Source organism: Heteronotia binoei, chromosome 2 (genome assembly GCF_032191835.1).
Source record: "Heteronotia binoei isolate CCM8104 ecotype False Entrance Well chromosome 2, APGP_CSIRO_Hbin_v1, whole genome shotgun sequence".
Classification (NCBI taxonomy): domain Eukaryota; kingdom Metazoa; phylum Chordata; class Lepidosauria; order Squamata; family Gekkonidae; genus Heteronotia; species Heteronotia binoei.
The window spans coordinates 12,111,658-12,132,478 of NC_083224.1; the positions used below are offsets into that span (position 1 = coordinate 12,111,658).

At 49.3% G+C, this 20,821-nt stretch overlaps 1 protein-coding gene across 1 annotated transcript; it reads right to left on the reverse strand.

Moving 5' to 3' along the window:
• Positions 1-1,724: 1,724 nt before the first annotated feature.
• Positions 1,725-18,830, reverse strand: PDYN (prodynorphin). The gene is made up of 3 exons (XM_060263666.1): positions 18,784-18,830; positions 12,459-12,603; positions 1,725-2,417 (listed from the first exon to the last, which is right to left on the reverse strand). Exons 1-3 carry the CDS (start codon positions 18,828-18,830, stop codon positions 1,761-1,763), a joined length of 849 nt encoding a protein of 282 aa, XP_060119649.1. The 3' UTR covers positions 1,725-1,760.
• Between the last annotated feature and the right edge of the window lie 1,991 nt (positions 18,831-20,821).

Genomic DNA, 20,821 nt, shown 5'->3' on the forward strand with positions numbered 1-20,821 from the left:
CGCCCCTCCTAACTCGGGATCTGTAAGTTTGTGTCACTGTTTCCCATCTGACAAATCGCCTGTTTAGCAGAATAACACATGACATTGTTAGCTGTACACTGCAAAAAAAAAATTCTCTATACCGAAGAAATTTTTTAAAAACGTAAATTATGAAGAGACCCTAGCGGTGATGTGAGGGGAACGTATACATCGCAGACGATTGGGGCTTTTTGTTTTTTTTATAGCAGGAGCTCCTTTGCATATGGCGGCCCCGTGGCGCAGAGTGGTAAAGCAGCCGTACTGCAGAGCTGTGGTCTGAATTGAACCCTCTGCTCACGACCTGAGTTCAATTCCGGCGGAAGCTGGATTCAGTTAGCCAGCCCGAGGTTGACTCAGCCTTCCATCCTCCCGAGGTCGGTCGAAGGAGAACCCAGCTTGCTGGGGGGAAAGTGTTAAAAGACCGGAGAAGGCAATGGCAAACCACCCTGTAAAAAGGTCTGCCGTGAAAACCTTGTGAAAGCAACGCCACCCCAGGGTCGGAAATGACTGGTGCTTGCACAGGGGACCTTTCCTATCCTTTCCTTTGCATATTAGGCCACACCCCCTTGATGTAGCCAATCCTCCTGGAGCTTACAACAGGCCCTGCACTAAGAGCCCTGTAAGTTCTTGGAGGATTGGCTACACCAGGAGGGTGTGGCTTAATATGCAAAGGAACCCCTGCTACGAAAAAAGCCCTGCAGACAATTACTCTCCATCGCACCCTTGCTAGAACTCGTGTAGTATTTGCTACCTCCATCCCCTAAAAGGATTGCTTCTCTCTATGACGGGGGCTCACAACCATGGGGCCAACTAACATCACTGTCGGCACTCCCAGGTGTTTCTAGAAAGCAAGTGAGGCCGGGAGAGGCTTTTCCCTGGCAAGACTTCTGAATGGCCCCTGATGATTTGATTGGCTGCTTGGCATCTTTTAAATGTTACTTCGGTGGCCGCTGGCAGCACAGCGCAAAGATCTCCTCTGGGTGACTGAAGTTAAGCTGCGGCAGCCATTTTTGTGGCTGGCTCCGCCTCCTGCGGCAGCCATTCTGCGGCTGTGCCAGCCATCTTGGATCAGAACTCCAAAGGGTGTCCACGGCCTCAGAAAGGTTGAGGACCCTTTCCCTAGAGCAGGGGTCCTCAAACTACGGCCCGCGGGCCAGATGCGGCCCGCTGAGGACGTTTATGCGGCCCGCCGGGTTATGGCAAAATCAGACCGGAAGTGACGTTTGACCTAAACTCGCGTTAGCAACGCACACTTCCGGCACTGGGCTGAGGCGGCGGAGACAGAGTGTGAGGTGATACTGAGGTGAGGTGAGTTCCCAGGCCGGGGTGTGTGGTGTGGGGAAGGGAGAGATGCAGAAGACAGAGAACTGACGGCCCGCGGCCTTGTACAGTAACGGCAGTCCGGCCCTCCAACAGTCTGAGGGACAGTGAACTGGCCCCCTATTTAAAAAGTTTGAGGACCCCTGCCCTAGAGGATGGATCCAGAAAGGTCTACCCCAGGTCCCGCTAAACCATAAATGCCCAGCTCTTCCTCTGCTCCACCCCAGAAATCAAGGCGCTCCCCAATTTCCCATCTGTTCCCGCCACTAATGGATTTGCAAGTTGTATTGACACTGCTTGGCTGAGTTCTGAAGGTGCGCAGTTGGGATTTTGAGGTTCAGAAGATCTACACGGTCCATTTTTGGAAGTATCTTTTTTTTTTAAAAACCGGAGAATGACTCGGTTTCTACAGCGGATGGGATCTATAGGTCGGAGACCTCCCCCGAGTAGGCATTGGGTTCCTCCTCGGATCTCGTGGTCACCTTGAAATGACGCCTCAGGAACCCACCGTAACGCTTCTGATTGTCCCACTTGAGCTTGGGGCGAATGCGGCGAAGGAAGCCCCCGTAGCGTTTGTGCAGGTCTTCCAGGGCCTGCCCGTCCTCCTCGGGGATGGCCCCTTCCGAACTTCTCTTGGGGTACTTGCGGAGGAAGCCCCCGTAACGTTTCATCTCGTCCTTAAGAGATCCCAGATCTGAGTCTTCCCCGGCATAGCCCAGGTCTCCAGTGTCCAAGTCCCCCGGGTAAACCTCCTCTTCACCCAGCTCAGAGGCTGACCTCTCCCCTATTTTTCGGAAGAACCCACCGTACTTCTTGCTGATGCCCTTGGGGTGAGCGTTCTCGCGAAGTAGGGAGAAGATCTTGTTCCTTGTGAAGCCGCCGTAACGTTTGGCCAAGCCGGTGTAGAGCTCCCATGACGTGGGGCTTCCTCCCTGATCGGGCCACTCTTCTTCAGCTCCCTGAGATCGTCTCTTGGGCTGTTCCTCCAACAGGAAAGGGGCCAAGGCAGACAAAGCTTTCTTGCATGCCTCCCAATCACTGGCGGACAGGAAGGAGCCCTGGCACTCCAAAGAACAGACCTGCAAGACATTAATAAATGGGGACAGATTGTGCGTGGGATAGAGAAGGTAGAGAAAGAAGTTCAACCCTCTCTCCCCATATGAGCCCCGGAGGTTGCTATGATTGGCCAGCCAACATCTTCTGACCATCCCTGGCCCAAAGGACATCTGGCTTGCCTCGACCAGGGCCAGGGCCTTTTCGATCCTGGCCCCAACCTGGTGGAAACAGCTTCCGGTAGAGGTTCGGGCCCTCCAGGATCTGTTGCCGTTCCAGAGGGCCTGTAAGACGGAGCTGTTCCATTGGGCCTATGGCTGAGGCAGACGGGCGTCCTATCGTTTAAATGCCACCACCACCACCACTACCCCCGGCACCGACTGGAGAAACATCAACTGCGGGGTGAGATGATAGAGGTTTACAAGATTGTGCATGGGATGGAGAAGGTAGAGAAAGAAGTCCTTTTCTCCCTTTCTCACAATACAAGAACTCGTGGGCACTCCATGAAATTGCTGAGCAGCTGAGTTAGAACGGATAAAAGGAAGCACTTCTTCACCCAAAGGGTGATTAACATGTGGAATTCACTGCCACAGGAGGTGGCGGTGGCTACAAGCATAGCCACCTTCAAGAGGGGATTGGATAAGCATATGGAGCAGAAGCCAATCAGGGGCTATTAGCCACAGCAGATTGATGGAACTCTCTGTCTGCAGCAGGGATGCTCTGTATTCTTGGTGCTTGGGGGGGACAACAATGGGAGGGCTTCTAGTGTCCTGGGCACACTGGTGGACCATCTGATAGCACCTGGGGTTTTTGGCCACTGTGTGACACAGAGTGTTGGACTGGATGGGCCATTGGCTTTATCCAACATGCCTTCTCTTACATTCTTATGTCTGAGGCAATGATGCTCTGCATTTTTTGGTGCTTGGAAGGGACAGCAGTGGGAGGGGTTCTAGTGTCCTGGCCCCACTGGTGTACCTCCTGATGGCACCTGGTGTTTTTGGCCACTGTGTGACACAGAATGTTGGACTGAGTGGGCCATTGGCCTGATCCAGCATGGCTTCTTATGGAACTCTCTGTCTGGGGCAGTGATGCTCTGTATTCTTGGTGCTTCGGGGGGACAACAATGGGAGGGCTTCTAGTGTCCTGGCCCCACTGGTGTACCTCCTCATGGTACCTGGTGTTTTTGGCCACTGTGTGTGACAGAGTGTTGGACTGGATGGGCCGCTGACCTGATCCAACATGGCTTCTCTTATGTTCTTAAACCTTTCATTCTGGCTAGCTACCTCTGTTGTCCCTAGGGTTGCCAAGTCCAATGCAAGAAATATCTGGGGACTTTGGAGGTGGAGCTAGGAGACATTGGGGGTGGAGCCAGGAGCAAGGGTGTGACAAACATAATTGAACTCCAAAGGGAGTTCTGGCCATCACATTTAAAGGGACCGCACACCTTTAAATGCCTTCCCAGTTTGTTGTAGTGGATAAGTGCGCGAACCCTTATCTGGGAGAACTGGGTTTGATTCCCCACTTCTCCACTTGCAGCTGCTGGAATGGCCTTGGGTCAGCCAGAGCTCTCTTATCTGGGAGAACCAGGTTTGATTCCCCACTCCTCCACTTGCACCTGCTGGAATGGCCTTGGGTCAGCCATAGCTTTCATAGAAGCTGTCCTTGAAACGGCAGCTGCTATAAAAGCACTCTTGGCCCCACCTACCTCACAGGGTGTGTGTTGTTGGGGGGGGGAAGGTAGAGTAGATTGTGACCGCTCTGAGACTCTGAGAGTCAGAGTATAGGGCAGAATATAAATCCAAAATCTTCTTCTTCTTCCATTGGAAATAATGAAGGATAGGGGCACATGAACACATGAAGTTCACATGAAGTTGCCTTATACGGAATCAGACCCTGGGTCCATCAAAGTCAGTCTTGTCTACTCAGACTGGCAGCGGCTCTCCAGGGTCTCAAGCTGAGGTTTTTCACACCTATTTGGACCCTTTTCTAGTTGGAGATGCCGGGGATTGAACCTGGGACCTTCTGCTTACCGAGCAGATGCTCAACCACTGAGCCACTGTCCCCCTGGTCCAATCATTTTGAAACTTGGAGGGTGTTTTGAGGAAAGGAATCGGATGCTATACTGAAAATTTGGTGCCTCTGCCTCAAATAGCAGCCCCCCCTCCAGATCCCCAGGTACCTGCGAATCAGTTCTCCATTATACCCTATGGAATGGGTCTCCACAAGGTATAATGGAGTGCCCAGCAGATATTTCCCTCCCCTCCCCGCTTTCTGATGACCCTGAAGTGGGGGGAGGGCCTCCAAACCGGGGTATTCCCTGCACCCACCTGGAGATTGGCAACCCTAGTTGTCCCACTGCCTTTTTTTTTTTGCAGCACTTCAGAATGGGAGAGAGGAGACTGCCTGAGACAATAAAACAATTGGGAAAGCTGCAGATCTCCAGGCTCCACCTGGAGGCTGGCAACCCTGTGTAGAGTTCCATGAGTCACTATTAGTCACAGTGTATAGATGAAACACTAGGTATGGGGCAGTGATGCTCTGTATTCATGGTGGTTGGGAGAGGCAACAGAGTGAGGACTTCTAGTGTCCCCGCTGATGGACCTCCTGATGGCACCTGGGTTTTCGGCCACTGTGCGACACAGACTGTTGGACTGGATGAGCCATTGGCCTGATCCAACAGGGCTTCTCTTATGTTCTTCTGTGACACAGAGTGTTGGACTGGATGGGCCACTGGACTGATCCAACAGGGCTTCTCTTATGTTCTTATGTGACACAGAGTGTTGGACTGGAGGGGCCATTGGCCTGATCCAACAGGGCTTCTCTTATGTTCTTATGTGACACAGTGTGTTGGACTGGATGGGCCACTAGCCTGATCCAACAGGGCTTCTCTTATGTTCTTATGTGACACAAGAGTGTTGGACTGGAGGGGCCACTGGCCTGATCCAACAGGGCTTCTCTTATGTTCTTTTGTGACACAGAGTGTTGGGCTGGATGGGCCACTGGCCTGATCCAACAGGGCTTCTCTTATGTTCTTTTGTGACACAGACTGTTGGACTAGATGAGCCATTGGCCTGAACCAACATGGCTTCTCTTATGTTCTTATGTCTGGGGCAGGGATGCTCTGTATTCTTAGTGCTTGGTGGGGCAACAGTGGGAGGGTTTCTGGTGTCCTGGCCCCACTGGTAGACCTCCTGATGGCACCTAGGGTTTTTGGCCACTGTGTGACACAGAGTGTTGGACTGGGTGGGCCATTGGCCTGATCCAGCATGGCTTCTTATGGAACTCTCTGTCTGGGGCAGTGATGCTCTGTATTCTTGGTGCTTGGAAGGAGCCACAGTGGGAGGGCTTCTAGAGTTCTGGCCCTGCTGGTGGACCTCCTGATGGGACACTGTGTGAATAATGTTCCATCTATACCTTGTGGCTAATAGCCAGCCACTCATGGACCACCACTCCATATATTAACATAAGAATAGATGAAGGAATAGAGGGAATGCTTATTAAATTTGCCGATGCTACTAAATTGGGAGGGGTTGCAGATACAGTAGAAGACAGAAACAGGTTACTGGATGACCTTGACAGACTGGAAAACTGGGCTAAAACCAATAACATGAATTTTAACAGGGATAAATGTAAAGTTCTGCAATTCAGTAGGAAAAATCCTATGCCTAGTTATAGAATGGGAGAGACTTGTCTTAGCAGTAGTATGTGCGAAAAGGATATAGGGGTCTTAGTGGATCAAACGCTGAACATGAGTCAACAGCGTGATGCGGTGGCTAAAAAGGCAAATACAGTTTTGGGCTGTATCAACAGTAGTGTCCAGATCATGTGATGTGATGGTATCGCTTTACTCTGCTCTGGTAAGACCTCACCTGGAGTATTGTGTTCAGTTTTGGGCACCACATTTTAAGAAGGATATAGACAAGCTGGAACGGGTCCAGAGGAGAGCGACGAAGATGGTGAGGGGTCTGGAGAACAAGTTCTATGAGGAAAGGTTGAAGGAGCTGGGGATGTTTAGCCAGGAGAGGAGGTGGATGAGGGGTGATAGGATCACCATCTTCAAGTACTTGAAGGGCTGTCATATAGAACATAAGACGAGAAGCCATGTTGGATCAGGCCAATGGCCCATCCAGTCCAATACTCTGTGTCTTCATAGGGAAAGTGTTCCAACCCTTTAATCATTCTAGTTGCCCTTTTCTGCACTTTTTCCAATGCTATAATATCCTTTTTGAGATGCGGTGACCAGAATTGTACACAGTATTCCAAATGAGACCGCACCATCGATTTATACAAGGGCATTATGATACTGGCTGATTTGTTTTCAATTTCCTTCCAAATAATTCCCAGGATGGTGTTGGCCTTTTTTATTGCAATCGCACACTGTCTTGACATTTACAGTGAGTTAGAAGATGGTGTTGAATTGTTTTCTGTGGCCCCGGAAGGTAGGACCAGAACCAATGGGTTGAAATTAAATCAAAAGAGTTTCTGGCTCAACATTAGGAAGAACTTCCTGACTGCTAGAGCGATTCCTCAGCGGAACAGGCTTCCTTGGGAGGTGGTGGGCTCTCCTTCCTTGGAGGTTTTGAAACAGAGGCTAGATGGCTATCTGACAGCGATGAAGATCCTGTGAATTTGGGGTAGGTGTTTGTGGGTTTCCTGCATTGTGCAAGTGGTTGGACTAGATGACCCTGGAGGTCCCTTCCAACTGTATGATTCTATGACTCTGTAAGAGAAGCCATGTTGGATCAGGCCAATGGCCCCTCCAGTCCAACACTCTGTCACATAAGAACATAAGAGAAGCCCTGTTGGATCAGGCCAATGGCCCATCCAGTCCAACACACTGTGTCACACGGTGGCCAAAACCCAGGTAGCATTAGGAGGACCACCTGCAGAGCCAGAACTCCAGAAGTCCTCGCACTCTTGTCCCCAAAGCACCAAGAATACAGAGCATCACTGCCCCAGACAGACTGTTCCATCAATACATTGTGACTAATAGCTTGATGTCTCCTTTAAGCCCCTATAGATAGGGGGTAGCTACACAGGAATTGGGGCCTTTAATCCTCCCCACATATGTTTAGCCATCCTAGTTTGGTGTAGTGGTTAAGTATGCAGACTCTTATCTGGGAGAACCGGGTTTGATTCCCCACTCCTCCACTTGCACCTGCTGGCATGGCCTTGGGTCAGCCATAGCTCTGGCAGAGGTTGTCCTTGAAAGGGCAGCTGCTGTGAGAGCCCTCTCCAGCCCCACCCACCTCACAGGGTGTCTGTTGTGCGGGAGGAAGGGAAAGGAGATTGTGAGCTACTCTGAGACTCTTCAGAGTGGAGGGTGGGATATAACTCCAATATCTTCTTCTACCTCACAGGGTGTCTGTTGTGGGGGAGGAAGGGAAAGGAGATTGTGAGCTGCTCTGAGACTCTTCGGTGTGGAGGTAGGGATATAAATCCAATATCTTCATCTACCTCACAGGGTGTCTGTTGTGGGGGAGGAAGAGAAAGGAGATTGTGAGCCGCTCTGAGACTCTTCAGAGTCTCTCTCGGCTTGGCTTCGCAAACGAAGATTTAAGAAGGGTGCAGTAGTCCACGTCTGCTGCAGGCTCGCTGGTGGCTGGCAAGACCAATGCGGGACAGGCAGGTCCGGCCACAGTGGCTGCAGGGAAAAGTCTGATTTGGGGTTGGTGCTGTAGCAGTGCGATTCTTCGGAGTGGAGGGTGGGATATAAATCCAATATCTTCATCTACCTCACAGGGTGAGGTAAATCCAGAGTAAATCCAATACCTTCAGAGTATCTTCATCTACCTCACAGAGTGTCTGCTGTGGGGAGGGGGGGGGTGGAAGGTAAAGGAGATTGTGAGCCACTCTGAGACTCTTTGGAGTGGAGGGCGGGATATAAATCCAGTATCTTCATCTACCTCACAGGCTGTCTGCTGTGGGGGGGGGCGTGGAAGGTAAAGGAGATTATGAGCCACTCTGAGACTCTTTGAAGTGGAGGGCAGGATATAAATCCAATATCTTCATCTACCTCACAGGGTGTCTGTTGTGGGGGGAGGAAGGTAAAGGAGATTGTGAGCTGCTCTGAGACTCTTCGGAGTGGAGGGTGGGATATAAATCCAATATCTTCATCTACCTCACAGGGTGTCTGTTGTGGGGGGGTGGAAGATAAAGGAGATTGTGAGCCGCTCTGAGACTCTTTGGAGTGGAGGGCGGGATATAAATCCAATATCTTCATCTACCTCACAGGGTGACTGTTGTGGTGGAGGAAGGTAAAGGAGATTGTGAGCTGCTCTGAGACTCTTCGGAGTGGAGGGCGGGATGTAAATCTAATATCTTCATCTACCTCACAGGGTGTCTGTTGTGGGGGGGGGGGAGGTAAAGGAGATTGTGAGCTGCTCTGAGACTCTTCGGAGTGGAGGGCCGGATGTAAATCCAATACCTTCATCTACCTCACAGGGTGTCTGTTGTGGGGGAGGAAGGTAAAGGAGATTGTGAGGCGCTCTGGGACTCTTCAGAGTGGAGGGCGGGATGTAAATCTAATATCTTCATCTACCTCACAGGGTGACTGTTGTGGTGGAGGAAGGTAAAGGAGATTGTGAGCCGCTCTGAGACTCTTCGGAGTGGAGGGCGGGATGTAAATCTAATATCTTCATCTACCTCACAGGGTGTCTGTTGTGGTGGAGGAAGGTAAAGGAGATTGTGAGCCGCTCTGAGACTCTTCGGAGTGGAGGGCCGGATGTAAATCCAATACCTTCATCTACCTCACAGGGTGTCTGTTGTGGAGGGGGGGGGTGGAAGGAGATTGTGAGCCGCTCTGAGACTCTTTGGAGTGGAGGGCGGGATATAAATCCAATATCTTCATCTACCTCACAGGGTGTCTGTTGTGGGGGGGGGGGAGGTAAAAGAGATTGTGAGCCGCTCTGAGACTCTTCAGAGTGGAGGGCGGGATATAAATCCAATATCTTCATCTACCTCACAGGGTGTCTGTTGTGGGGGAGGAAGGGAAAGGAGATTGTGAGCCGCTCTGATACTCTTCGGAGTGGAGGGCGGGATATAAATCCAGTATCTTCATCTACCTCACAGGGTGTCTGTTGTGGGGGAGGAAGGTAAAGGAGATTGTGAGCCACTCTGAGACTCTTCGGAATGGAGGGCGGGATGTAAATCCAATATCTTCTTCTTCTTCCCGTTTGAAGCATCAGGTTTAAAAAGCCCATCAGTGAACTTGTTATGGCCATTGTGGGGGTGGTTTTGGGGGAAGGGGGTTTTGCTGTGTTGTAATCTCTCAGTTGCTGGGGGTTTTTTTTGGGTTTTTGGTAGCCATAATTGCAGTCACAGGATTCCAGTTGACTGTGAGTTTAACTCACTTAATTGCATGTGATTTTAATTGATGGGTTAATTTCATTAGGTGCCATGGAAGCTTCAGCTGAGCAGTTGCAGAGCATAAATTTAAAAAGAGTAAATAAATGGGGGGTGGGGGGATGGGTTGCTGTTTCAGCAACATGCATAGACCAGACTTTGGAACACAGCGCAGAACTGCAAAGCAAGCTTTGCATATACATCAAATGAAACTTAATTTGCACGGCTCCATTTAATTTCAATAGCTGTGAGTAATTTGGCTCTATCAATTCACAGAATGAGGGATTTACGGTGCCCTGAACACAATTTCCATGGGGCAGCATTTACCTCACAAATGGATTCTAAAATTTTTAGGGATCAAGCCTGGTCCCTTTCAGTGGAAAGAAGAAGACGACGACTGCAGATTTATACCCCGCCCTTCTCTCTGAATCAGAGACTCAGAGCAGCTTACAACCTCCTATATCTTCTCCCCCCACAACAGACACCCCTGTGAGGTGGGTGGGTTTGAGAGAGCTCTCCCAGAAGCTGCCCTTTCAAGGACAATCTCTGCCAGAGCTCTGGCTGACCCAAGGCCATTCCAGCAGGTGCAAGTGGAGGAGTGGGGAATCAAACCCGGTTCTCCCAGATAAGAGTCCGCACACTTAACCACTACCCCAAACTGGCTCTCTTGATTGAATGAGGGATCCCCAAACAAAGTTCCCTCTACACTGCAGAGTCTTGTGAGCAAAAATTCTGCTTTGTGAGCTACTAGCATTAAAACTGTGAGCTGCTGCATAAATTAGTTTATGTTTTTTGCGTTGACATACTCAAATAAGGGATATCAGCTATTTTTCCCATCGCATATACTAACCCATCTTCCGCTACATTTTAATGTATTTTTTTTTCTAACGGCAAACTAAAATGATATTTATATGTGTGTTACGTGTTTCAGTTGGATGGACAGGAAAAACCTGAGAAAGCAGTGTCCTCATTTTAACCTAGACTTGCTAACAGACTCTTATTTATTGCACTCACACTCAGGATACCTAATGACATAGACATCAACCTGCTATTCTGATATTTATTGCCTTTGCTGTTCTTTCTGCCCAGTCAGCACAAACGAGCAATCACCAGACCCCAACTTGTGATTCTTTTAATCCGCTAAAAAACATTTCCATGATTTTGCATACTAATTCACTGCCCGCTCTCTCTATACGTTTGCCATTCCATCTTATTGTCTGAAATGTGCTTCCAGTACACGAAAGCTTACATCCGGAATAAAACTTTGCTGCTCTTAAAGGTGCAACGGAACTTCTACTTTGTTCTAATACTGGAAGAAGACAGAATTTGAAATGTCTAATAAATTACCTAGAAGTGGCATTAAGCTGATGGTTTATCTCCAAGATGTGATTTCTCTGCCTCACCCTTTGGAATTGACTTAGAAATCTACAGACTCATTTGTTGCTGAGAGCTTTAGAGGAGCTGACCGGAGGACTTTTCTATTGCATATATTTTGTTCTTCTGTGTACAGCAACATCCGTTTGGTTATCTGTAAGCCGTGCTCATTGCATTGTTATTGGTCTTAAGTACACAGCAACACTTTTGTAAGAGATAAACTGCCAGCGATGCTCTGTTGTGAGTCTCAGCTTGGAAATTGTGTATTGAGAAATTACAGGGCTTTTTTGTAGGGGGGGAAGCCCAGCAGGAACTCATTTGCATATTAGGCCACACCCCCTGATGTCACCATTGTTTAACACAGGGCTTTTTTGTCAGAGAAAGCCCAGCAGAGCCTCATTTGCATATTAGGCCACACCCCCTGACATCAACGTTGTTTCTCGCAGAGCTTTTTGTAGGGAAAAAAGCCCAGCAAGGACTCATTTGCATATCAGGCCACACCCCCTGACGCTAAGCCAGGCAGAACTGAGATATTGTATTATTTCTCTAGGTTTTAACCATCAACTCGATTTTATTATAATTTATATAGAGCAATAAGTATTCTTTAACAACAGAGAGTTGTTGGAACTCTCTGTCTGGGGCAGTAATGCTCTGTATTCTTGGTGCTTGGACGGGGGCAACAGTGCGAAGACTTCTAGTGTCCTGGCCCCACTGGTGGATCTCCTGATGGCACCTGGGTTTTTTGACCACTGTGTGACACAGACTGTTGGACTGGAGGGGCCATTGGCCTGATCCAACATGGCTTCTCTTATGTTCTTATGTGACACAGAGTGTTGGACTGGATGGGCCATTGGCCTGATCCAACAGGGCTTCTCTTATGTTCTTATGTGACACAGAGTGTTGGACTGGATGGGCCATTGGCCTGATCCAACAGGGCTCCTCTTATGTTCTTATGTGACACAGAGTGTTGGACTGGAGGGGCCACTGGCCTGATCCAACATGGCTTCTCTTATGTTCTTATGTCTGGGGCAGTGATGCTCTGTATCCTTGGTGCTTGGGGTGGGGGGGCAACAGTGTGAGGGCTTCTAGTGTCCTGGCCCCACTGATGAACCTCCTGAGGGCACCTGGGTTTTTTGGCCACCGTGTGACAGAATGTTGGGCTGGATGGGCCATTGGGCTGATCCAATAGGGCTTCTCTTATGTTCTTAAAGAGCATAACAAGAGTGTGATTAATATTTTCAAATATTGACATTTTCCCCCTCTGCGGTGCTTACATTAATTAATTTACGTATGCTAGGGATCCCCAGTTTTCTTTTCCTGATAATGGGAGGGAGTACACAGGGACTTACTAAGGGGTTGATGGGCTTCTCCGGATCCTGGTTATGCAACACACAGGCAGAGCACTCAGTTGCACAGTCTGCAGAGGCCATGGGCACCAAGCCGAGGCAAAGGGTCAGTCCAAGAAGGTGCCACTCCATCCTCACCAGCAAGTCCCTGCAAGGAGGAGAAGAGAGATCAGTGCAATCAAAGGATGTCCGCATTCAGGATTTGGCAGGACCGGATCGACATGCTTTTTGAGGGGAGGGGGGCAAAATTTAAAAATGATGCCCCCTTACAGGCCCATTCTATCTTATGGGCCCATAGAATAATTTAATTTTAATTTAATTTGCAATTTATACCCCGCCTTATCTCGCAAGGCAGGCTCAGGGCAGCTTACCACATTAAAACATTGCAATAACGATACATAAAACATATCCAATTAAACACAACAACTTTAAAATCTCATAAACGGAATACGTAAAATAGAGGGTCATAAGCCCAACATTAGTCTAGCCAAAGGCCATAGTTCAGCAATTGGTACAACTTCAGCTGATTAACACCACTTAGCACAGCTTCAGGTCATCTGACACCACTTAAGGTTGTAACTCAGATAGGCTTCCCAATCCCCAGGCCCCAGTGAGGGATCTCCCGGTTTTATAGGCTTCCCCCCGCCCCCAGCCAGCTGGCCAGTGGGGAAAGTCCCGCCCCCACAGTCACCATGTACTTCTAGAGCTCCCGCAGGTTTAGAAACGTGCAAACAGGTCCATTTTTAAAATGTGTGCCTTTAAAGTTGAGCAGGAAGCAGGAAACAGGAAGAGCTTCATGGGGAAGGGTCAGCAGCAGTTTCGTCAGAGCACAGACCCTCCGTTTCTTTTGCTTTCATTTTCAGAGCAACTAAGAGTATGTGTGTGTGTGAGAGAGAGAGCAGCGTAGCCCCTGTTCTTTTCAGATGTCGTTGTGGAGGAACCAGACCCAGTAAGTGTGTGTGTGTGTGTGAGACAGAGAGAGGGTTGCCAATCCCCAGGTTTGGAGGGTCATCAGAAAGCGAGGGGGGAGGGAAATGTCTACTGGGCAATTATTCCCTATGGAGAACGATTCCCATAGGGAATAATGGGGAATTGATCTGCAGGGAACAGGGGCTCTGGGGGGGCTGTCTTTTGAGGTAGAGGCACCAAATTTTCAGTGTAGCATCTAGAGCCTCTCCCCAAAATACCCCCCAAGTTTCAAAACAATTGGGCCAGAGGGTCCAATTCTATGGGCACCAAAAGAAGGTGCCCTTATCCTTCATTATCTCCTATGGAAGGAAAGCATTTTAAAAGGTGTGCTGTCCCTTTAAATGTGATGCCCAAAACTCCCTTGGAGCTCAATAATGCTTGTCACACCCTTGCTCCTGGCTCCGTCCCCAATGTCTCCTGGCTCCACCCCCACAGTCCCCAGATACTTCTTGAATAGGACTTGGCAACCCTAAACTCGAACCCTTGACCCGACAAGCGCAAGGATAGTAAGGTGTTGGGGGAAGGTTTCAGAGGACACCCAGCAGATTAAAATTCTGGCGGAAGAGCTTCATCTTACAAGCCCTGCAAAACGTAGGTAAGTCCCGCAGGGCCCGAATCTCCAATGGGAGCTCATTCCACCAGGTGGGGGCCCGGACCGAAAAGGCCCTGGCCCTCGTTGAAGCCTATAGGGCGTCCTTAGCACCAGGGATCACAAGAAGATGTTGTGCAGATGATCTCAAAGCCCGGGGGGGAGGGGTGTTCATATGGGGAGAGGCAGTCCCGAAGTTATGCAGGCCCCAGGCCGTATAGAATAGAAAGGACTCCATACCCAATTGTGCCCCCCCCCCAAGCACCAAGAATACAGAGCATCACTGCCCCAGACATAAGAACGTAAGAGAAGCCATGTTGGATCAGGCCAAAGGCCCATCCAGTCCAACACTCTGTGTCACACAGGGGCCAAAAACACCCCAGGTGCCATCAGGAGTTCCATCAGTGGGGCCAAGACATTAGACGCCCTCCCACTGTGCCCCCCACAAGCACCAAGAATACAGAACATCACTGCCCCAGACATAAGAACGTAAGAGAAGCCATGCTGGATCAGGCCAAAGGCCCATCCAGTCCAACACTCTGTGTCACACAGGGGCCAAAAACACCCCAGGTGCCATCAGGAGTTCCATCAGTGGGGCCAGGACATTAGACGCCCTCCCACTGTGCCCCCCACAAGCACCAAGAATACAGAACAGCACTGCCCCAGACATAAGAACGTAAGAGGAGCCATGTTGGATCAGGCCAAAGGCCCATCCAGTCCAACACTCTGTGTCACACAGTGGCCAAAAACACCCCAGATGCCATCAGGAGGTCCATCAGTGGGGCCAGGACACTAGACGCCCTCCCACTGTGCCCCCCCCAAGCACCAAGAATATAGAACATCACTGCCCCAGACATAAGAACATAAGAGAAGCCATGTTGGATCAGGCTAAAGGCCCATCCAGTCCAATACGCTGTGTCACACAGTGACCAAAAAACCCCAGGTGCCATCAGGAGGTCCATCATAGGGGCCAGGACACTAGAAGCCCTCCCACTGTGCCCCCCCAAGCGCCAAGAATACAGAGCATCACTGCCCCAGACAGAAGGACATAAGAGAAGCCATGTTGGATCAGGCCAATGGCCCATCCAGTCCAACACTCTGTGTCACACAGTGACCAAAAAACCCCAGGTGCCATCAGGAGGTCCATCAATGGGGCCAGGACACTAGAAGCCCTCCCACTGTGCCCCCCCAAACACCAAGAATACAGGTTAATATGGTCACAGGTTAATATTTGGATCCAAAAAATTTTAAAAATGCAAATTAACCATGTGCCGGAATTGTATTTGTTAAATATCTGTAGACAAAGCTTGCCTCTTTCTAAATTGAAACTGTTATTGTATATAGTTACCACAGCTAGAATTTTGTATGCTAAATATTGGAAAAAATGGGAAAACTCCCAATAGAGAGGAATTTATCAACAAATTGTTGGCAGCCGCAGAATCTGACCTAATGTCCACAAGATTAAGAAATGGCAATGTGCAAAAATGTCAAGAGGAATGGTTCTCTTATGTTCTTATGTGACACAGAGTGTTGGACTGGGTGGGCCATTGGCCTGATCCAACAGGGCTTCTCTTATGTTCTTCTGTGACACAGAGTGTTGGACTGGATGGGCCATTGGCCTGATCCAACAGGGCTTCTCTTATGTTCTTCTGTGACTCAGAGTGTTGGACTGGAGGGGCCATTGGCCTGATCCAACAGGGCTTCTCTTATGTTCTTATGTGACACAGAGTGTTGGACTGGAGGGGCCATTGGCCTGATCCAACAGGGCTTCTCTTATGTTCTTCTGTGACACAGAGTGTTGGACTGGATGGGCCACTGGCCTGATCCAACAGGGCTTCTCTTATGTTCTTATGTGACTCAGAGTGTTGGACTGGAGGGGCCATTGGCCTGATCCAACATGGCTTCTCTTATGTTCTTCTGTGACACAGAGTGTTGGACTGGATGGGCCACTGGCCTGATCCAACAGGGCTTCTCTTATGTTCTTATGTGACGCAGAGTGTTGGACTGGAGGGGCCATTGGCCTGATCCAACAGGGCTTCTCTTATGTTCTTATGTGACACAGAGTGTTAGACTGGATGGGCCACTGGCCTGATCCAACAGGGCTTCTCTTATGTTCTTCTGTGACACAGAGTGTAGGACTGGAGGGGCCACTGGCCTGATCCAACAGGGCTTCTCTTATGTCCTTATGTGACACAGAGTGTAGGACTGGAGGGGCCACTGGCCTGATCCAACAGGGCTTCTCTTATGTTCTTCTGTGACACAGAGTGTAGGACTGGAGGGGCCACTGGCCTGATCCAACAGGGCTTCTCTTATGTTCTTCTGTGACACAGAGTGTAGGACTGGAGGGGCCACTGGCCTGATCCAACAGGGCTTCTCTTATGTTCTTCTGTGACACAGAGTGTTGGACTGGAGGGGCCATTGGCCTGATCCAACATGGTTTCTCTTATGTTCTTATTGATTTTTGCTCAGAAGACTCCACATCTTAGAGGTAGCGGTCATTTTATAGAAAAATGGGTGGTGGGGCTCATTAGCATAACTCATTAGCATGTGATGCCCCTCCCCAGCCAAAAGCAACCCAATGCAAGAAAGGAGAGCCCTGGGTGAGCGAGGCCTGTTTGGGCTTGTTAGCGATCCAGCCAGCCCAAGCAGGCCTCGCTCGCCTGGGGCTCTCCTGGGCTGCCCCAGCCTCCAGTCAAAAGACCAGCAACCAGCCGCTACCCAAAATCACATAAGAAGTGGAGAAAGGGTGGCGTGGGCTTCTCCAGGGGTTAATGAGGACTGCTGGGAGCGTGGCAAAGCCCCTGGTGGCTGGCTGGCTGCCCGGTCTCCTAATCCAGGGATTGTTATGCAGCTGCACCTCCTATTCAATGGACAAGATAGGGAAGGGAGGGGGAACCCTCAGAAAGGTTCAGGAGCTGAACTCCTGTGAGCTCCTGCTGAATCTGAGGCTTGCTTAGTGGGAACTTTGCCTGGGACCTTTTCTTATTGGCTGCTGCCAAGGAAGCCTCCTGCCAATGACCCTTTCTTATTGGCAACCTCCAAGAAAGGCTCCTGCCAATGAGAGATGTGTCTCTCCTCTTCAACCCCAAGAGACCTCCACAGATTTCTGAGGAAAAGACCGCCTCATGCGTGGCTCCCTCTCTTTATTCCCCGCTCAAGTTGACTCCCTGCCTAATGCCCTTTAATTGAGCCTGATGGAGAAATATGCTAATGTTTCCCATATTCATTTGGGCTAAATTAAGATGTAATTTAAATGATATGCATTATCATATGTCGAATTATCAGCGTTCGCGGAACATAAATTCCACAGAGCTCCTGGCTGCCGCTCGGAGCAATGAGTCACGGGGCTGATAACAATACTTAGCAGTCATTTGGCACCTTTCATCTGCCGATCTCCAATTACCTTAAGAGCATTAATTAATGGAGCCTCCCAACACGACGGGAGGGATCATAGTGCAGCTCGAAGGAGAAAGGGCGAACCGAGAGATTTATGTTCCACGGTGGGCCAAACAGCCAAGGAGCAAACGTTGGCGAGGCAATGTAGTATAGTGGTTAGAGTGTTTGACTAGCGTCTAGGAGACGCAGGTTTGAATCCTCATTGGGCAGAAAGGCTGTGAAATAAATTAAAAAATTAACCCCAGGGCCCCTAGGTAAGCTACGGCTGCCAAGAACACAGTCCGGGCAGGGAAACCTCCGCCTGCATCGCTAGCGCGATGGCATCATCATTAAAATGGTGGTGCACACATGGGCCGCTCTAGGCATTTCCAGGAAAACTCTATGGTTTTCCCGGACGCTCTAGCCATTTGGGAGGTTAAAACTCTATGGTACCTTTTTATCAGCGAGTTTTACCTCTCAAATGCCTAGAGCGTCCAGGAAAACCATAGTGTTTTCCCAGAAATGCCTAGAGTGGCCCATGTGTATGCCGCCATTTTGATGATGTCACTTACGGGTGATATTTCGTTGCGCTCGCAAAGTCCCCCACCGGGACTTGAAGAGGACTTGGCAATTCTAAGGTATGCCCAAGAGTCAGGATACTTCCAACATGTCATATATAGAATCAAAGAGTTGGAAGGGACCTCCAGGGTCATCTAGTCCAACCCACTGCACAATGCAGGAAATTCACAAACACCTCCCCCTAAATTCACATGATCTTCATTGCTGTCAGATGGCAATCCAGCCTCTGTTGAAAAACCTCCAAGGAAGGAGAGCCCACCACCTCCTGAGGAAGCCTCTTCCACTGAGGAACCGCTCTAAACTCACAGATATCTCCCCCTACATTCACAGGATCCTCATTACTGTCAGATGCCCATCTAGCCTCTGTTTAAAAACCTCCAAGGAAGGAGAGCCCACCACCTCCCGAGGAGGAAGCCTGTTCCACTGAGGAACTGCTCTAACGGTCAGGAAGTTCTTCCTAATAGAATCCTAGAGTTGGAAGGAACCTCCAGGGCCATCTAGTCCCCCTAAATTCACAGGATCTTCATCGCTATCAGATGGCCATCTAGCCTCTGTTGAAAAACCACCAAGGAAGGAGAGCCCACCACCTCCCGAGGAGGAAGCCTGTCCCACTGAGGAACTGCTCTGACCGTCAGGAAGTTCTTCCTAAAGTTGAGCTGGAAACTCTTCTGATTTAATTTCAACCCATTGATTCTTATCCTACCTTCTGGGGCCACCGAAAACAATTCCACACCTTCTTCTGTGAAAGTGTTTCTAACTAAATGTTTTCCTTTTACTTAGCTTGAATCTGTTGCCTATCAGCTTCATTGGACGTACATGCATTCGAAAGCACTGCATTCAGGGACACAAAATTTATCGTCCATCCACGGACCAAAGGAAGCCAGGCTATGCTCCACTCGGCCTTAGGGCTTTTTTGGTGGCAGCACCAGAAATGTAGAATGCCCTCCCGGAGTCCATAAGGGCCCTGCGGGCTCTTTCACAATTCCACAGGGCCTGTAAAACTGAACTGTTTCGACAGGCCTTCGACATCTGAATCCAGGAGAGAACCACCACCTCTCATCGCTGAGGGGAGCCACGAATATCATGGGATCGTCAACAGAAAAAGTAAGATCCCGCCACATTAAAATATATAGCACCACAAAATGTTTTAAACGTATTTTATTGGTTTTAAATTGTTTTATATACTTGATTGTTAGCCGTCCTGAGTCCGCTTGCGGAGAGGGCGGGATATAAATTTAATGTAACAATAATAATAATGATAATAATAATAATGATGATGATGATGATGATGTTATGGGAGAAAAAGTTCCCACTGTGCATCTTTTCCTATACCACATAAATTTTAATAATAAAATGGCGAGAATTTCCAAGTATCTATCACAAGGAACCACTTAACTGAGCGGTGCACTTTGGATGAGAGGATGGCAGAGACTTATGACATTTTTGGTATTGTTTATTGGCAGACCTTTAGGTAGAGTGCAGGAGGAGGTAGGGACGTAGCAGAAGATTCAGAGGTTTTCCACATTCCCACCACCACCACCCCACCCCCCGCATCAGTTCCAGCCCCCTACTGCTTGGTTTATCTCCTGATTGCCTCATGAATTTTTGTGCCTTTAGTTACTTTTGGGATGTTTTTTTTTTTTCCTGGCTCTTCTGAGACCACTTTTACCTCAATGATTTTTCTGGAAACTGATTTTGAATCTGCTGTATCCTCATGCATAATGTTTCTGTTGGTTTTCTTTGCCCTACCTAGCTCCATCCCACTCTTTTGATGACTGGACTATTGTGGTCAAATCACTCCCTCTCTTCCCCCCAACCCAGAAGACGAATAGTTCCTTTTCATTTTTTTTAAAGGCTCTAAAATATCAATAGAGTGCTGCAGAAGGGAAGGCAGGAGGCTGGCAGTGGTGGCAAATTTTGGGGTGGCGCAGCAGAAGCGAAGGGGCTGGCGGCGGCAGCGTGAGCGTTGGGGGGATGGGGGCAGGCAGAGCATGGTGGAAGGGAAGGGGGGGGGGTTGTCTGTGGCTGGCAGCAGCGGCCGTGGCGATGGGGGGAAGAGAGGCAAACTATGCGGTTGTCTTGGGCACCGGGAGGGGAGGAGCCCAATTTGCACACCCATCTTTCCGATGCTCTAGGCAGCCGCCTAGTTTGCCTAGTGGGCAAGCCAGCACTGCCTCTAAAGCAGCCATTTTCTCTATGGAAACTGATCTCTGTAGTCTGGAGATCAGTTGTAGTTCAGGGGTAAATTCTAGGGGATGTTGTGCAATATCCCTGCCCACCCTGGAATGCCCACCAAAGTCCCCCGCTCTTGGCTCGGTGAGACCTGGTGGCAACCCTACTTGAAATCCCCCTTGCTGAGTTGGCCATATGTCGGCTGCAACTTGGTGGCACACGCATAAATAATAAAAGGTACTGCGTGGATTTCATTCTTGTTTTTGGATATCCTTTCGTAATGTCAGTTCAGAATGACCTTTATTGGAGTCTGCTTGGGGAGAGAGCAGGACAAAAATCTAAAGTAAATAAATAAAAATAAAATAAAAAGTTATTTTGGGTCCTGCTTTGCAGGAGAAAGGCAGAGTAATAAGCATTTTAAAACAAACTTTTTTGCATTGGAAAACAGAGTGAAAACCAGGGCAGTTTTATTCCTGAGATAACTGTGTAATGCTTTATATGGGGGGTGGGGTGGGGGGCGGGATGTGGGTTCCCTGATGTGTCCACTCAGTCAGATGGGAGCTGCATGTTCCCCTCTGTTCCTGTGTACATAGTGCCCAGTTAGCATTGGACAACAACATTCTCAGAAACAGGCTATCAACTCATCTTCCAGTATCTATTTGCATTTCTGTAGATAAGTAAA

Excerpts from the sequence above, each read along its gene's own strand:
- PDYN (XM_060263666.1), bottom strand. The coding sequence starts at position 18,830 with ATGGACGATAAATTTTGTGTCCCTGAATGCAGTGCTTTCGAATGCAT. Across the intron at positions 12,604-18,783 it reads TGCAGTGCTTTCGAATGCAT|GGACTTGCTGGTGAGGATGG; the intron begins GTACGTCCAATG and ends TCCTCCTTGCAG. Across the intron at positions 2,418-12,458 it reads AGAAGCCCATCAACCCCTTA|GTCTGTTCTTTGGAGTGCCA; the intron begins GTAAGTCCCTGT and ends AATGTCTTGCAG.